Source organism: Mobula birostris, chromosome 30 (assembly GCF_030028105.1).
Source record: "Mobula birostris isolate sMobBir1 chromosome 30, sMobBir1.hap1, whole genome shotgun sequence".
NCBI classification, from domain to species: Eukaryota; Metazoa; Chordata; class Chondrichthyes; order Myliobatiformes; family Myliobatidae; genus Mobula; species Mobula birostris.
Window position 1 is genome coordinate 8,832,580 of NC_092399.1, and position 19,242 is coordinate 8,851,821.

General features: G+C 42.8%; 1 protein-coding gene across 3 annotated transcripts in view; it reads left to right on the plus strand.

Moving 5' to 3' along the window:
• The window catches only part of col8a2 (collagen, type VIII, alpha 2), a 223,073-nt gene that overhangs the window by 37,926 nt on the left and 165,905 nt on the right, over positions 1-19,242 (plus strand). Inside the window, exon 1 of one of the 3 annotated variants that reach the window (XM_072247121.1) lies at positions 12,702-12,886. The exons of the other annotated variants lie outside the window; for them this stretch is intronic. Coding sequence (XP_072103222.1) covers positions 12,734-12,886 — 153 coding nt within the window. The 5' untranslated portion in view covers positions 12,702-12,733. Of the gene's footprint in view, positions 1-12,701; positions 12,887-19,242 lie in introns of those variants that run through there. 3 annotated transcript variants of the gene reach the window in all.

Sequence of the window (19,242 nt, forward strand, 5' to 3'; positions counted from 1 at the left end):
AAACACAGGTTCTAACCAATGACCCATACCAGAAGAAGACCAATAAAATCTCAGTAAAAAGAAGACCCAAGCTTCAAATTCCTTGGTGTTCACATTTTCGAGGATCTCACCTGGTCCCTGAACTCCTCCATCTTGATCAAAAAGGTGCAACAGCACCTTTATTTCCTGTGGAGCATCAAGAAAGCTCATCTCTGTCCCAGGATACTGATGGACTTTTACTGCTGTACCATTGAGAGCATACTCACCAACTGCATCTCAGTGTGGTATGGCAATTGTCCCGTATTGGACTGCAAAACACTCCAGCATGTGGTGAAAACTGCCCAGCGGATTATCGGCACCCAATTGCCCACCGTTGAGAACATCTACCATAAACGCTGCCTGGGCAGGGCGAATAGCATTATCAAGGATGCATCTCACTCTAACGATGGACTTTTTACTCTCCTCCCATCTGGTAGGCATTACAGGAGCCTCCACTCCCACACCAGCAGGCACAGGAAGAGCTTCTTCCCTGAGGCTGTGACCCTGCTGAACCTCACATCACAGAGCTAAGCAATATTGCACCCATGTTGTACTGTCTCAGTATTTTTATATTTGTGTGCTGTAGCACTTACTTTTTATTCGCAGTTATTTTGTAAATAACACTATTCTTTGCATTTCTGGTTAGATGCTAAATCCACTTCATTGGCTTTGTATCTGTACTCAGCACAATGACAATAAAGTAGAATCTAATCTAATCTAATCTTTTTGTTGACTTCCTTAGTTAATTTGTAGGTTTACAATATCTATCTTGACTCTGATGGGGTGAATATGAGACTTTGCTAGCAATGATGGATAGGCCTGTACCTGTGAGGACTTGTAAGCAAAACCAACAGATGGAGGTGGCATTGTGGGGAAGCTGTTGTGTGTGGTTTTATTTCTGGACACCTATTCATTCAATGTGTTTTGTGTCTCTGTGTCTCATGCTTCAGCTATTTGGGGTGTTTCAGCAACATCTGGAATTAAGCTAACTGCCTGCAATAAAAACACCATTAAAATGACATCACCTGTGTCAACAGCCAACAGCCGAGGCTTTTGCTCCTCGTCAGAGATAACGACCTACATTCACAGCACTGTGCAAAAGTCTTAGGCACATTTCTACAGCAAGGGAGCCCAAGAGTTTTGCTCAGTATGTAGTAATTTTATGTATTGCTCTGCACAGCTGCTGCTGCAAAAATACACAAATTTCATGCCATGTGTGAGTGATGATAAACCTGATTCTGATATGGGTCTCGATTGTGGACTGAGAGTGGGAAGGGGGCATGGAGAGGTGAATCACAGTTGGGAAAAGGGGAAGGATGAGGGGAGGGAGCGGGAAGCACCAGAGAGATATTTTGTAATGATCAATAAACCAATTGTTTGGAATCAAATGACCTTGCCTAGTGTCTCAGGGCTAAGTGTGTCTGCACTGGAGCCACCTCACCCCCCCCCACCCCTGGCACTCCTTGTCTGCCACCTGTCCCACGCCCCTCCTATAGCACTTCACCCTTGCTGTTCCCAGCAACCTTTGCTCCCGCCAGGTTTACAGATTTGCTCTCCGCTCCTGAAGCTTTTGCACAGTACTGCATATAGCTCTTTAAGATAGTTCTGCCTTATAAGAGTGATTTAAAAAATATTAAAGGAGATTGCAGGCAAGCTCAGTTGAAGGTGTAGGTTTCAAGAAGCCTCTTAGATAGAGAGTTATATCCAGACAGCTGAAGGGACAGTCATTCGTAGAATTGTGAGATACAGAAGACTAGAGGCGGAAGGATGCGGTGATCTCAGAAATCTGTGGTGCTTAAAGCAGATTACAAAGAAAGTATGTGATGAACCTTGGAAGAGTTGAAAAGAAGGATCAGAATTTGAAAACTTGAGGCATTGCTGGGTGGGCTAATGAGTGTGCATGTATTGAGTGACAGGAACTTTATAAAAGCTTGGGTATAGCTTTGGATGAACTTGGAATGCATAAATATTCTAGCATTGGCTGGAAGAATCAGGGTCTGGACCTTATGCATATTTATTTTTTGCGTGGTTGTTTTTTACTGATATCCTATATGAGCTTGCTATCTTGTCTGTGCGAGGACTATGCCTCAAATCGCGGTATCGCATGTTTACAGCCGCCAGGAGATAGGCGTCAGAGCTGACGCACTCTACCGGGGGTGATATGACATTCAGGCTGGAGTCAGTGCTGCCCCCAGTGTTCACTCGGAAGAAGACAAGCTGTATTGTGGTTGACTGCAGATTTTGGCAGCGTTCATGGCTCTGGTCTGGACTTTTCGATTGCATGGCTGTATTGTACTGATACCTTTATGTGCTATGTGTGCTTTGTGCTGTGAATGACTGTTGGTACTGTGTTTTGTACCTTGGCCCCGGAGTAACACTGTCTCGTTTGGTTGTATTCATGGGTATCCATATATGGTTGAATGACAATTAAACTTGAATTGAATTGAAGAACATTAGGATTGTCCACAGATAGTCCAGGTAAAACGAAAAATAGAAGACGTGGTGAAAGAGAAAGATTAAAGGTGAGAGCACCCTGACAAGTTTCATCTCCATCTGGGATAGGAGCAGCTGAGCATTGGACTGGAATTCCTACAAAGGACTATGAGATCATAGGGGTCTCCCTACCATCCATCGGGGATATTTATCAGGAGCGCTGCATACGCAGGGCCCTTAGTATCATCAAGGATCCCACCCATCCATCCAGTATCATTTTTGACCTTCTACCAGCAGACAGGAGACCCTGATGCATAAAAACAGGATGGGAAACAGTTTCTCCCCTCAGGCCATTTGGCTTCTGAACTCGCTGCTGCATCCCATTCGAAGTGTCACTGGTTAATCTGTTTTGTACCTGACAATATTTAATTTATGCACCTTAGTTTGTTATTTATATGTGATTTAACTGTAGATTTTATCCTTACCTTCATAAGTTATTGTGTTTTATGTGTGTTATGTGTACTACTGCACTTTACACACTAGTTCAGAGAAATGTTGTTTCATTTCTATATACATTATATGGTTATATAAATTATATACATGTAAATAGTTAAATGACAATAATGTGGACTTGACTTGACTTGACTTGTAACCATAATCTTGGTTAAATAGAAAATTTTAAGTAAAAGCTGAGGATTTTAGTGAAGTAATTTCATCACTGTGGAGCCTCAGAAGAAAAGACAAGACCACCAGGGGGAGAGAGAGGGGCTTCAGGAGGATTTTTTTCATGGAGGAGATGGGGTAGTATTGTAGAACTATTGGAGATTAAAGTGATGGGGAGAACGGTGAAATGGTGAGGGATGAGACCATGGAAGGAGTTAAAGGAATGACATTTGAAATCTGAGACACTGTGGTCGGCAAGAATGATTGAGTGAGATTTGGTTTGGCAAACGATGCAGGCAGCAGAATCTTAGATGAGCCAAAGGTTGAGAGTAGACGCTAGCCAGAGGAAAGCTGGAATAATTGAGTCTGGAAGTGTCAACGAATTTTAGATTAAAAAAAACAGTACAACTAGACTTTCTTAAATTGGCAGATGCCACTCAGTTCAGCAAGGCCTTAGAAGGGTAGGTTATCAAGCATAATAAAGGAACTTACCTGGATTCAAAGCGATCAATATCAAAAAAGATATAATGAAGGGGGAAAGGATGCTCATAATTGTGGTGATGCTCCTTTTGGATGCACTTATCAAACTGCCACTTAAATTCATTATACCTCAGGTAGTCTTTTTGTCTAAGCTAGCTCAAGGAGTTATCAAAGTTCCAAGTAACTTTATTATTGGTACTACATGTCACCATATACAACCCTGAGATTCATTGACTAGCAGGCATACTCGATAAATCCATAGAATAATAACCATAACAGAAGCTATAAAAGATCGCCCAACTTGGGTGTTCACCAGTGTGCAAAAGGCAACAAACTGTGCAAATACAAAAAGAAAGAAATAATATTAATAAATAAACAATAAATATTGAGAGCATGAGATGACGAGCTTTTGAAAGTGAGTCCATAGGCTGTGGGAACATTTTGATGATGGAGTGGGTGAAATGAGTGAAGTTATCTCCTTTGGTACAAGGGCCTGATGGTTGAAGGGTAATAACTGATCCTGAACCTGGTGGTGTGAGGCTCCTGTGCCACCTTTAATGGAAGATATATTGCTTATGAAATCCAACAGTCCTGGTGAACAGAAATCCACATGACATAGAGGTCAAGACCAGAAGGGGAAGATTAGAGCAGTAACCAAAAGTTGGGTCAAGGAAGCAGTCTTTAAGCAGCGGCCTTTTCCTCTGTGGTAACTTCCTTTAAACATTGTCTCTGAGAACTGCGTATTTTAGTTTCCTAGCATAGAAAATAACGTTTACCAGACTTCCTTGGCTGTGAAATTCTGATATGTGAACATCTATAGTATTTATCCTGACTGAACAATTTCTTTACTACTTGCTCAACCTTTATTCTTTTCGTAGAATAGGAAATATTTTTCAAGGAAACCTTTTCATAAGCTTTGGCAGGATTGGGTGGAAGTTGCTGATGGCATTTTGACTCCTGATCCGAGTTGGCAGCTCTTGGTCAGATCACTGCAATCAACTATTCTTAATGTTACTGTTATGCTTTGTAACTCTAAAACTATTCGAAAGAAAAACTGCAGAAAACCTGGGGATAAATGTGTGTACTTTCCTTTTAACTTTTAGTGAGGCACACACTTATGATGTGGAGGTGTGACGACATATGCCATTCACAGACTTTTATCTATATCCCATAATGAATTACCTAAACAACAAAGAATGCTTAATCAGACAATACAGTACTGTGCAAAGTTTTAGGCACATATATATCGCTAGGGTGCCTAAGACTTTTGCACAGTACTCTATTTGTCAACGTGGAGCGGAAAGCGAGTTTGTAAATCTGGCGGAGGCAGAGGATTTTATGAATGGTGGGGGTGGAATGCCACAGGAGGGAGTTTGGGACGGGTGGCAGAGAGGGAGAGATAGGGGCGGGGGTGATGCAGGTGCAGACACACCCAGCCCTGAGACAGCAGGAAAGGCCATTTGACTCCAAACAATTGGTTTATTGATCATTACAGAAGGTCTCTCTGGTGCTTCCGGCACCCTCCCCTCTCTCTTCCCCTTTTCCCAACCATGATTCCCCCTCTCGCTTGCCCCCTTCCCATTTTCAGTCCACAATAGAGGCCCATCTCAGAATCAGGTTCATCATTACTCACCTGTGTTATGAATTTCCTTTTGGTTGCAGTACAGTGAACTTCATTAAATTACTACAGTGCTGTGCAAAAGCCTTAGGCACCCTAGTTCAAAGCCAGCAGAAAGCTGCTGATGATTGCCGCGCCATCTTGGATGTTATATAAATGGTCAAGACCTTTACACAATACTGTATATTTACAGTATTACTGAAATATTAAATACACAACAGTTACTTCTGTCAAGTCTTTTTCCCCCCCGGATTAGAACGTCCACATTCCAGGATATTCCCACTGCTTTTGGGTGAATTTAAAGTGTACATTAGATTAGATTAGATTTGATTATGAGGACACGCAGTCCTCTTTTATTGTCTTTTAGTAATGCATGCATTAAGAAATGATACAATGTTCCTCCAGAATGATATCACAGAAACACAAGACAAACCAAGACTAAAAAAAACTGACAAAAACCACATAATTATAACATATAGTTACAACAGTGCAAAGCAATACCATAATTTGATAAAGAACAGACCATGGGCACGGTTAAAAAAAAGTCTCAAAGTCTCTCAAAAGTCCTATCATCTCACACAGACGGTAGAAGGAAGAGAAACTCTCTTCTTGCCATGAACCTCCAGCGCCGCAAACTTGCTGATGCAGCACCCTGGAAGCACCCGACCACAGCCGACTCTTGAGTCCGTCCGAAAACTTCGAGCCTCCAACACCAAGCACCATCCCTGCCGAGCGCTTTGACCCTGGCCCCGGCAACAGGCAATAGGCAAAGCCGAGGATTTGGGGCCTTCCCCTCCGGAGATTCTTGATCGGACAGTAGCAACAGCAGTGAAGCAGGCATTTCAAAAGTTTCTCCAGATGTTCCTCCGTGCTTCTCACGCCTGTCTCCATCAAATCAGGATTGTGCATGGTGCCTACTTAACAAATACGATATCATTTCGGAGTGGCTGCGCACGCTGCGTCGTGCCGCTGTCTTCTCCTCCCCTGATGGGCAGAAGGAACTTGCTTTACCAATATTGGTCTGGTCAGGAAGGTAGCTGCGGTGATGACTGGCTTCACTGTGCTGTGGACTCACTTTCGTGAACTTCAGTACTCAATGTTATTTGATTACTTTTATTATCTGTATGGTTTGTTTCTTTTTTTGTGCGCATTCTGGTGGTCCTTTTTAATGGGTTCTATTGGGTTTCTTTGTTCTGTGGCTGCCTGTAAGGAGACAAATCTCAAGATTATGTAATGCATACATACTTTGATACTAAGTGCACTTTGAACTTTGAACCTTGATTTCAAACGAATCAACTGGGCAATGTAAAACTAAGAAAAGTCCCAAGTTAGATAAGTAATAACGTCAAGTTGAAATGTCAAGGTGAAAGCAAATATTTATGGGAGCACACATAAAATGCTGGAGGAACTAAGCAGGTTAAGCAGCACCTATGACTTGGCCTCTCACCTCTATTCCTCACTTGCTTATCTCTTCCCCCTGTTGTCTCTCATTCTCCCGTGATCCACTCTGCTTTCCTAGCAGATGCCGTTCTTCTCCAGCCCGTTACCTTTCCCACCCACCTGGCTTCGCCTATCATCTTCTAGCTTGTCGTCCTTCCTCTCCCCTTAAGTTTTTATTCTGGCGTCTCCCCCTTTCCTTTCCAGTCCTGGAGAAGGGCCTCAGCCCGAAATGTCGACTGTTGATTGATGTTCATAGATGCTGCCTGACCTGGTGAGTTCCTCCAGCATTTTGTGCATGTTGCTCTGGATTTCCAGCTTCTGCAGAATCTCTTATGTTTAAGTATTTAGGGGACTTCTTGCATTCCTTTTGGTCGAATGTAACTGTACTGTGGGAGAAAGTAATTCTTCACTGGATGATCTGAACAAATGGCAAATCATTATATGAGGAGCAAGCCTTCAGCTAGAGTGCCCAGTTTGCCCACTTGCTACGTTAGGGTTTGTGGTAATTCTGTGATGTATTTTTTCACATCCATTGAACCCGATGATTGAGTCTCATTTGCTTCTATGAGTGTGATGGCAAAGAGTAGGCTGATAACTCCAAAGTACAAAGTAAATTTATTATCAAAGTATTATATGTCACCATATACAACCCTGAGATTCATTTTCCTGTGGGCATACTCAACAAATCCATAGAATAGTAACTATAACAGGATCAATGAAAGATCAGCCAGAGTGCAGAAGACAACAAACTGTGCAAATGCAAATATAAATAAATAGCAATAAGTATTGAGAACATGAGATAATGAGATAAAGAGTCCTTAAAGTGAGATCATTGGTTGAGGGAACATCTCAATGATGGGGCAGGTGAGTGTAGTTATCCCCTCTTATTCAAGATCCTGATGGTTGAGGGGTAGTAATTGTTCCTGAACCTGGTGGTTCGAGTCCTGAAGCTCTTGTACCTTCTACCTCATGGCAGCAGCAAGAAAAGAGCGTGACCTGGGTGGTGGGGATCTTTGGAGATGGATGTTGCTTTTCTGTGACAGATGTAGATGTACTGAATGGTTCAGAGGGCTTTACTCATGACGTACTGGGCCGAATCCTTTACCTTTTGTAGGATTTTCATTTCAAAGGCATTGGTGTTTCCATACCAGGCTGTGATGTAGCCAGTCAGTATATACTCTCCACTACACACCTATAGGCTTTTGTCAAAGTTTTAGATGTCGTGTCGAATCTTCGCAAACTCCCAAGGAGGTCCATAAGACCATAAGACAAAGGAGCAAAAGTAGGCCATTCGGCCCATCGAGTCTGCTCCACCATTTTATCATGAGCTGATCCATTTTATCCTATTTAGTCCCACTGCCCCGCTTTCTCACCATAACCTTTGATGCCCTGGCTACTCAGACATCTATCAATCTCTGCCTTAAAGACACCCAATGACTTGGCCTCCACTGCTGCCCGTGGCAACAAATTCCATAGATTCACCACCCTCTGACTAAAAAAATTTCTTCGCATTTCTGTTCTGAAAGGGCCCCCTTCAATCCTGAAGTCATGCCCTCTCGTACTGGACTCCCCCATCATGGGAAACAACTTTGCCACATCCACTCTGTCCATACTTTTTAACATTCGAAATGTTTCTATGAGGTCTCCCCTCATTCTTCTAAGGTCAAGTTGCTGCCGTGTTTTCTTTACAATTACACCTACGTGTTGGGTTCAGGACAGGTCCTCTGAAATAATACCTCACAAGAACTTGAAGTTGCTAACCCTCTCCAACTTTGATCCTCCGATGAGGACTGGCTCATGGACCTCTGGTTTCCCTCTTCTGAAGTCTATAACAAACCCAATTTCCTGTGTTTGTCCCATATCCCTCTCTGCCCTACCCTTCCACCTACCTGTCCAAGTGCTTCTGAAATGGTACTATTGTACCTGACCTTAACATCTCTTCTGGCAGCTTGCTCCATATCCTCAGCACCCTTTTGGTGAAAAAGTTGCCCCTCAGGTCCATTCCTACCCTTTTCCTTCAGTCTATCGCCCCCCATTTTGGATTCTCCTACACTGGGGAAAAAGACCATTACTGCCCACTTTATCTGCTTGCAAGGTTTCTACATTCTTGTGTTCTTAAGTGGCAATACTTAAGAATGGCGGAGCAAACTTGATAAGCCAGAAGGCCAGAAGATGCAGGAGCAGAACTTGGCCACACTCATAACACGCTGGAGGAACACAGCAGGTCGGGCGGCATCCGTGGAAAGGATGAGTCGACGTTTCGGGCTGGAACCCTTCGTCAGGACTGTAGGGGGAAGGGGCAGAGGCCCTATAAAGAAGGTGGGGAGAGGGTGGGTAGGAGAAGGCTGTTCAGGGAGAGCGGGGTTAGGGGAGGATGAGGGATCACAGGAATGGAGGGGTGATGAGGGGTAGAGGGAAGGTTGGGAGTCGCGGGGAGGAAAGAGGGTAGTGGGGGAATCAAGCGGGGTTAGGGGAGGATGAGGGATCAGAGGAATGGAGGAGAACTTGGCCATTTGGCTTATTGAGTTTGCTTCGCTATTTCATCATGGCCAATCCATTCTCCTCTCAGCAATCTCCTGCATCCTCTCCGTGACCAATCAGGAACCCATCAACCTCTGCCTTAAATATACCCAATGATTTGGCCTCCACAGCCACCTGTGGCAATGAAAGCCCCAGGTCTTAGATTCCCCCGCCATTGGAATCATCCTCACCACATCCACTCTACAGAGGCCTTTCAACATTCAATAGGTTTCCCCTCAGTCTTCGATTCCAGTGAGTAAAGGCGCAGAGCCATCAAACGCTCCTCATATGATAAGCCTTTCAATCCCAGACTCATCCTCGTGAACCTCCTTTGAACAGTCTCCAAAGTCAGCACATCCGAAGGGGCCCAAAACTGCCCACAAAACTCCAAGGGAGTCTCCACCAGTGCTTTACAAAGCCTTGACATTACCCCTTGCTAAGAGGTACTAACAATAAGGAAAAAAGAAAACTTTGGACCTTTGTCTCATTTACCTTTGAAATACTGGGAGAAACTTCAAAAAATCCATTATTAGGAGTCAAAATATGAAGGACAAATCTGATAATAGAACAGGTTGCACATAATGTGTAGGAGGGACAAACATTTGGGCCAAATCGAATGTTCTCATTCCTTGTTTTCTTATGGGAGATTATTTGGATGTTGCTATTGTCTGCATATGTTAGTGTTTTCCTGCATTTGGCTCTTCAAGTGCCAGCATTTGTATTTTGGATAACTCACATCCCCATTAATAATGAGCATTAAACTTTGGACTTGAGTAGCGATGATCGTTTTTGCATCTGTTTTGGTTAGTGCCTGTACTTGCTCTGAAATTTATATTGTATTTGGGTGAAAACAGCATTTCCCAGTAGAAATATATTTTTAAATAGCAGAAGTTTTTAGACTTTGATTCCTTGGTTATAACCCTGCCCTGAATGCACAAGGCTGCTGTGCTAAAAGTGTGACTATTAACTAGGTATTCCTATTATTGCCAATGAACACAGGAAAGGTAGTATTAATGCTTCCCAACGTTTTAGGTATTGCTATTAAGTGAACACCAGTTGCATATTCTCATATGTGGTATGGTAGAGTAGTGGGTGGCTCAAGGCTTTATAGCACCAGCGACCCGGGTTCATTTCCCACTGCTGCCTGTAAGGAGTTTGTACGTTCTCCCTGTAACCGCGTGGGTTTCCTCCGAGTGCTCCAGATTCCTCTCACAGTGAGTTAATTGGTCGTTGTAAATTATCCTGTGATTATACTAGGATCAAATTGGGGGTTTACAGGGCAGCTTAGCTCGAAGGGCTGGAAGGGCCGATTCTGTGCAGAATGTCAATAAATAATAAAAAAATATATTTAAAAAAAATCTTAGACCCGAGGTTCCCAACTGTTTTCATGCCTTGGACCACTACCGTTAACAAGGGGGTCCGTGGATCACAGGTTGGGACCACCCCCGTCTTAGATTATAAACTGCACTAGAAGGACTAACTTAATAACAATGGAAAGACTCGTGGTCAAGGATGAGTTCTAGTACTTCCTATTCACTGTTTTCAATATGATAAGAGGTGGGCTCTGGTGCCAAGACTTAAAACAACACATGATCAGGTTTATTTTAGTCAGACAAGCTTTCCAAAATGCTCACGATCAAAACGTGGGTTTGCTAAATTAACTGCCCTTGTAAATGTGGCACTTAACTAATTTGACTTGATGAGGAATCTTGACATGAACCAAGCCAATTTTCCAGACAGTTATTTGCTGATCAGGGTATTTAATGGTGATTTTTGCTAAAATTTGAAAGTAAATTTAAATTTTCATTATTTGGAAAAAAATATTTATTGAAGAATTATGGACTGTTTCTAGTATTACCTGAATATGTTCAGGAAATACTTTTATGTTTATCACTTTCTCCTTCCGGTAATCAAATTTGCCCCCCTTCTGACTATTACCTCTTCTCACCTGCCTATTACTTCCCCCTGGGTCCCCTCCTCCTTCTCTTCATGCCCTTTCTCCTGTCAGGGGTTTTGTTGATGATGCTTATAGATATGAGAAGATTCGTGACTGGGAATTAGCCAAGATGTCACACAGCATGATTTCATTAGCAAGCAGGAGCCAAGGAGAATAGTGATGAATATTGAGACATTTGATTCAACAATTTTCAATTGAAGAGGAGAAGATTCAGAAAATAGATTGAAAAGTAGAAGCACCCTAATGCAACTTGATATCTTTGCTGAGAAGCAGTTTATGTAAACACAGGGTTTTGTGTATATTTGGATAATGAGGTATACATGTGCTACCCAGAACCAGATGCAAATGAATCAGTACATCAGTCAACACACCTAAAAGTTGCTGGTGAATGCAGCAGGCCAGGCAGCATCTCTAGGAAGAGGTACGTTCGACATTTTGGGCCGACCCTTCGTCAAGACTAACTGAAAGAAGAGCTAGTAAGAGATTTGAAAGTGGGAGGGGGAGGGGGAGATCCAAAATGATAGGAGAAGACAGGAGGGGGAGGGATGGAGCCAAGAGCTGGACAGGTGATTGGCAAAAGGGGTATGAGAGGATCATGGGACAGGAGGCCTAGGGAGAAAGAAAAGGGGGAGGGGGGAAGCCCAGAGGATGGGCAAGGGGTATAGTGAGAGGGACAGAGGGAGAAAAAGGAGAGAGAGAGAAAAGGAACACATATATATACATTATAATAATAAATAATGGATGGGGTACGAGGGGGAGGTGGGGCATTTGCAGTGTATCAGTATACACTCATCATAAGGTATTTCAAATTTTGACAAAATTCCATGAGTTTGGAATTGATAATCTACTGGGAAAATATAGATAAATCATATACTAGCCACAATGTCCATAAGATGCATCTCATCTCCTGTTTTAGTGATGATTTTCCATACCTTGGTTTCCTTGACTTCATGCATGGCTTAGCTACTAAGCCCGGCGGAACTGTTTCTACTGACAGGAGAAGGGGCGAAGGCAGGTTACTGGTGCCTTAAAACCAGTTGCTTTGAACAAATGGGGCTCATCAGCCGTGGTTGGCAGCTCATCTAGGAGAAGGAAAAGTCTGATCTCAAACCTCGGCTGCCTTGCAGCTATACTCACTCATGGGGGAGTATTCAGGTGTAAACCCAGATGAAAAGTCTGGACCTGGAGTCCCAAAGGTCGTCCTAAGTTGAGTTCAATGTTGACTGGCAACTCCTGCGACGACGTTGGTGCCAAAGTGTGTCGGTGTCTGCCGTTCCTTTGGATTCATCGGATGTGTGGAGGGGGGAGCCTTCCAGCTTGCTCTCCGTATCGTACTGTCCTGGCATGTGTATCACGTAGACAACTGGGACACAGCATCCATGGTCGACTCCGACCAAAGAAAGGCCAAATAACAATAGCATACCTTAATACACTGTACTGGTCACAGCAACACTTAAGTTTTCCTCAACTGGCTTTATAGTGGATTGGCGTCCAATTTAACTGAACTTCATCATGCATCATACATGGTAACAAAAGAATATGACGTGCTTGTCTTTATAGATTGTGCAAAGCAGATCCGAATTGGGATGATCTGTTGAGACTTGATGAAATTGACTGCGCACGGGGTACTGTGTCATCATATTGAAGGAAAGATAGGACGACACGAGAGACTGTGCAGAGAGCCACCAAGTGTTACGTATGCACGGAGCAAGAACGACTCGATAATTCTCGCAATCAATCTGATGCAGTTCACTGAGGTATTGTCGATTGAAGGACTTCACTATAAGAAGAGATTGGCTTGAGCTTGTTTCCCCTAGAGCAAGAAAAGCTGATGGGTGACCTGAAAGAAGTACAGTACGGCGCAGAAGTCTTAGGCACATATATATAAATATATAGCTAGGGTGCCCAAGACTTTTGTATAGTACAGTATATTGGTTAAAATATGAAGGTGGCTGGGAAACAGAAGTAACAGTACTTATTCTCATTCTGGTGAATAAAATCCCTCCCCCCCCCCTTTCCCTATTCCCCACTCTGACCTTTTACCTCTTCTCACTTGCCGACTACTTCCCTGGGTTCCCTTCTCCTTCCCTTTCTCCTATGGTCCATTCTCCTCTCCTATCAGATTCTCTCTTCTCCAGCCCTTGACCTTTCCCAGCCACCTGGCTTCACCTATCACCTTCCTGCTAGCCTCCTTCCCTCCCCCCCACCTTTTTATTCCGGCATCTTCCTCCTCCCTTTCCAGTCCTGATGAAGGGTCTTGGCCCGAAATGTCAACTGTTTACTCTTTTCCATAGCTGCTGAGTTCTTCCAGCATTTTGTGTGTGTTGCTAAGAGTACTTAGCTTTGTATTAGTTTAGTAGTAGTAAGTGTTATTTGGTAACTGGAAAGACAAACTATACAATACTGTGCAAAAGTCTTAGGCACCCTAACTATATATCTGCCTAAAACCTTTGCGCTGTATAGTATATAAAGTTATGACAGGTTTACAGTAGATTGTGTAGAGAGTCATTTTTTCCCCTTGGTAAGGGAATCGAAAGCAAGAGGGCACAGTTTGAAATGAGAGGAAGGAGCTTAAAATGGACTTGGATTAAGATTTTTACAGATTGTTCAAGGATGTGAAAACACATTTAGAGATACTCTTACATAGGAAATTCACGAAAGGAGATGATCTTAAAATCCAAAGTAAATTTATCATCAAAGTACATATATGTCATGATATATAACCCTGAGATTCATATTTTTGCGGGCATACTCAATAAATCTATAGAATAATAACCACATCAGAATCAATGAAAGACCACCCAACTAGGGCATTCAACCAGTGTGCAGAAGACAACGAACTGCGTAAATACAAAAAGAAGAAATAATAATAATAATAAATAAATAAGCAATTAATATCGAGAACATGAGATGAAAAGTGAATAGCCCTTCAAAGTCAGTCTATAGGTTGTGGGAACATTTCAATGATGGGGTAAGTGAAGTTGTCCCCTTTGGTTCAAAAACCTGATGGTTGAGGGGTAGGAACTATTCTTGAATCTTAATGTGGACAAATAGGATGAGGGTAGATAGGAAATATAGATGGTCGGCTGAAGGATCTGTTTCTGTGCTGTACAGTTCTATGATTCTTTTGCACTGAGAGGTGATTTGTCTTCAGCTAGCTGGCATGTCAACCCCACTTGTTTTATCATAAGCTGTTGACGCAATTAGAACTACAGCCATCCTCGTTATGTGCCGTGTTGTCTGATGTGGATGTTGATTGACTGTGATCGTCCTTGGCAAATTTTTCTACAGAAGTGGTTTGCCGTTGCCTTCTTCTGGGCAGTGTCTTTCCAAGACGGGTGATCCCAGCCATTATCAATACTCTTCAGAGATTGTCTGCCTGGTGGAAGTGGTTGCATAGCCAGGACTTGTGATGTGCACCAGCTGCTCGTACGAGCATCCGCCACCTGCTCCCATGACTTCACGTGACCCTGGTCGGGGGCTAAGCAGGTGTTACACCTTGCCCAAGGGTGACCTGCAGGCTAGCGGAAGGAAGGAGCACCTTATAACTCCTTTGGTAGAGACGTATCTCCACCCTTCCACCCTAGGCCTGGAATATAAGGCTGGAAAAATAAGCCCTCTGTTAGCAGTCAGAAGGAACAGAAACAAAGGCTGCTATGTGTGTATGTTGTAACACACTGTGAGAGAGAAAATGAAATACATGCCTAGCCAGATATCAAGTTTATATCTCATGAACTGCATTGTGTAGATTTTATCAGGAATACACATGTTCTTGGGAAAAGCAAACTGTGTATATAATACTCTACGTGTAGTCAGGAGAAAACTGTGGTCAGCAGTATGACAGACAGAGGATATTCAAAAGGAAATGACTGTCTACAAGAACAAGGAAAGCCTCATAGCCAACAAATAATGGCTTTACATGTGTGTCAAGCTCCATACGCTGCTGTTTTCAATCAAGTGCTCAATTTTTCTTACTGTAGATGTATGTTTTCATCAGCCTAATGTATATAACGTGTGAGCAGTAACCACACTCCAAGTAAACATTACAGTTCGCCATCATTCAGAGAAAACCGGTTGCCAAGTTGCAGAGTGCAATTTTCAAGGCACCCATATTAACCTGAGGCCTTCTTAAAGACCAAAGTTTGAATGCAGCAAGAAGACAGAACCAGTTCTAATGAAGGGATGTTGATTTGAAGTTTTAACTCTATTTCTTTTTTCTGTGGATGCTGACTGACCAGCTGAATATTTCTGGTGTCGTTTTTATTTATTTCGTAGTGCAACAAACTTTTTTTTGGTGTACACCAAGCTTTTAGGAATGAGAAGTGCGGAAGGAGGTCGGTAAAGTCTGATCATCTTCATCATGTGAGGTGTCACATGACATAGGCGATCATGGTCTCATAAAATTACAATTGTACGGTCTAATCCAACACCGGGTTCTGTGGGATGGTGGAGAGTTCGATGGTGTGTTCCCCCCTCGAGGATGGAGCTGGTGACTTTCCTCTGGCATTTGTGGGCATCAATTTATGCCATGTGGCAGAGGTCAGCAGCAGTCTGGAATATCCTGAGGGTGACCATTACCCTGCTCTCCCAGTGGCACAGCACTCCCATGCTCGGCGAGAACAAAGAATGGAATTTATGTTTTGGCTTTTTAAGCTGCACAGTCTTAGGTTAGCCTGAGTTAATGTCAATGATAATTTTTGTTGATGTAAATAAGAACTGTTGTTTCTCAGATCACAGATCAAATCTTACGTAATTGATTCATACACAACCTTTGATTTTATTTATGGGAATTTAACACCAGGCAACTACTTCTCCACGCTAAAGGAAAAACTGCTGGAAGGTCAGGGTTTGAATTGCTCACCAAAGCTGTTGTTCAGATATCATCATTGTTAGCGCTGTGTCATATGACGTGAGCGATCTTGGTCTTATCCATGACCATAATTGTACTCGGCAAATTTTTCTGCAGAAGTGATTTGTTGTTGCCTTCTTCTGGGCAGTGCCTTTACAAGATGGGTGACCCCAACCATTATCAATACTCTTCAGAGATTGTCTGCCTGGTGTCATTGGTCGCATAACCAGGACTTGTGATATGCACCAGCTGCTCATATGACACTTCCTCATCTGACATATAGCACCTGCTAAACAACAATGAAGCATTCTGTGGCACTGCATCACGCAGAGGGCTACTTCCCCAGTGGGTCTCCTCACAGCCTCCTGATAGCTTGAAAGCCAGAGTGAGGTGCAGCGGCTCTCTTCGACCGCTTGAGACCTCCTGACACCACAGAGGCCAACAAAACCTGAGATTCTTCAGGTATCTCCAGATCCAGTGGACAGCATGAGGCATAAAATTCACCTTGGCTGTCTCCCTGACAGCCGCTGATAATGTTGTCCATGTCCAGCAGTGGCCGCAGTGAGCGGCAGACTTCAGTGAGGATACGACAGGCGCAGCGATCATTGTAAGTCTGAGAGGGATCCCTCCATTACACACCACTGATCAAAATTCAGCATCAAACTGATTAAGTTGTAATGAGGTAATGATGGCAAAATAGATTGTAGAATAGTGTAATTTATGAAAGGATGAAGGGGGCCATGATTGAGTAAATTAAGGATAATACAATTGTTTCAAATGGTTTGATGTTCAATTTCATATCAGAGAATGTATACAGTATACAACATGAAATTCTTATTCTTCACAGACATCCACAAAACAGAAAAACCCCAAAGAATGAATGACAGAAACATCAGAACCCCCAAACCTCCCCTCTCCCTCCTATGCACATAAGGGCATCCGTTAGTCTTGCGAGACCATGGATCTGCGCCTGGAAAGTCTTCATTCTCCAGGGCGCAGGCCCGGGCAAGGTTGTATGGAAGACCAGCAGTTGCCCATGCTGCAAGTCTCCCCTCTCCATGACACCGATGTTGTCCAAGGGAAGGGCATTAGGACCCATACAGCTTGGCACCAGTGTTTTCGCAGAGCAATGTGTGATTAAATGCCTTGCTCAAGGACACAACACATGTTAACTCAGCTGGGGCTCGAACTCACGACCTTCAGGTTGCTAGTCCAATGCCTTAACCACTTGGCCACGTGCCCACGCACAAGCAGCAGCCAAAACACCTTCCTCCCCTCTCGCCCTGCAAGCAATTGCAAAAGCTTCCAAAGACACTTTGATCCAGAGCCCATCAAAACTACAGTCCATCCCAACACTTTAGTATCTTAGACAGGCTCCCTGTCACTGGCAAGGACAGAGAGAGATTGCTCCTGTAGCAACAATAGCAGGAGGACTCTGAAAGTAAAAATAAAGAATGACCCGTTTGGACTAAATATTTACAACACAGAAGAAGCTAAAAAAAAATGTATACAGATTGAGTACCCCTTATCTGAAATGCCTGGGGCCAGAAGTGTTTTCGATTTCAGATTTTTTTGGATAATGAAACAGTTTGGAATCAATATAACATAATGAGATAGTTTGGAATCACCCTCATTTCTGACACTAAATTTATGTGCTACCAGTAAGTAGTCTTTGTCTTACACTTGTTCACCACATATATGTACTGATGCAGCTGTTCAGCATGTTAGATTTTCACCAGTGACAACCTTTGCAAACTCATCAATGAATTTCTCTGCTGCTTTGAGATCAGCAGACACTTTAGCACCACAAATCTTTAAAAATTTAATGCTGTGGCTTTTCTTAAATTTCTGGTACCAGCCTGCTGAATAGTTACAATTATGTTCAATTTTCAGTTCGTCGTGATAGATCTTCGCTTGTTTCACGATCAGCATTCTCTTAATTAGTATATGTTCCCACTTTGACACTGATGAATCCACTCTTCCAATACACGTTCGAGATCTTCATTTTTGGCTTTATGCAGTGTTTTTCTATTTTTCATAAACTTCTGTTTATTATGAACTGACTGTGGTGTGCTCAGACCTGTGTATCATCTGGGAACTTTCCCAATGCATTGTGGAATTTTCCATTTGTGACATCATGTCTGCACTCAAAAAAAATTCGAATTTTAGAGATTTTTGATTTTCGGAATTTTGGATAAGGGGTACACAACCTATATCACATTAGACAATAACCTATGCAGTGATTATCTCCATTTAAGAGATTGACCAGTGCAAAAGATAATCACTATTTACTCATCCCACCATTATTAAAACTGTTTAGGTCATTAAGGAAAGTCCCAAATTAATTTCAGAGTAGCCCCTATAATAGAGGATTGGGAAAGGAGGAAACTGAAGACAGAAAAATTAGAGTAGAAATCAGTTAGTTGGCCCGTCAATGCAATTCTGTTGCAGGGTTTTGACTCAAAATTTCTGTAATTACTTTCCACCTACAGATGTTGGCCAACCTGCCAAGCTCCTAAGGAGATGTTGCTCCAGATGCCAGAATCTGCAGCCTCTGGTGTCCCTGGCCACTCAAGCCTGTCCTGTCATTCAATATAATCTTGGCTGACCTGTGGTGGCCTCAACACGTCTTCTGTGCCAGTTCCCCATAACTCTCAATTCATCGATCTTCCAACTATTTATTTAACTCCATTCTAAATATATTCAATCATCCAGCCTTCACCACCCCTTGTGGAAGAAAATTCCAAAGATTCATTCCCCTCTGAGAGAAGAAGAAAGACTATAAACCTTCTATGACCTTAGTCCTCTCCAAATCCCAGCAAGCCGATCTGTTTTTGATTTTAGATTTCTCGTTTGATAACTTGGCTGCTCTGAATACTTTAAAGTCTGGGACTCTATAGAGGGCTGTTTGCAATGCCGATGACCACTGAACATTGTGTAAAGAGTGTGAAATACATGCAAGTTGATTCAAATGTGACTACTGACCTCATGTTCACTCTAAAGGTTTGTATCATGCCGGCTTTGTAAACAAAAGGATGAAGTTACCCTTGCCTGAGGACGTACCTAATAAGAAACATATACTTTGAACTGTCGGCAGAGCTGTATTCTAATGAAGTTTCAACAATGATCTGTCTTTTCAACAATCTCTACACTGTATGTTTTGATATTTATAACCACAACGCTCCATGCCTTAGAGAAGATTACAAGGTTTTTCCCATTTTGTGGTGGTCAGGGTTACATCTAAGTTCTTCTGAGAGCAATGTT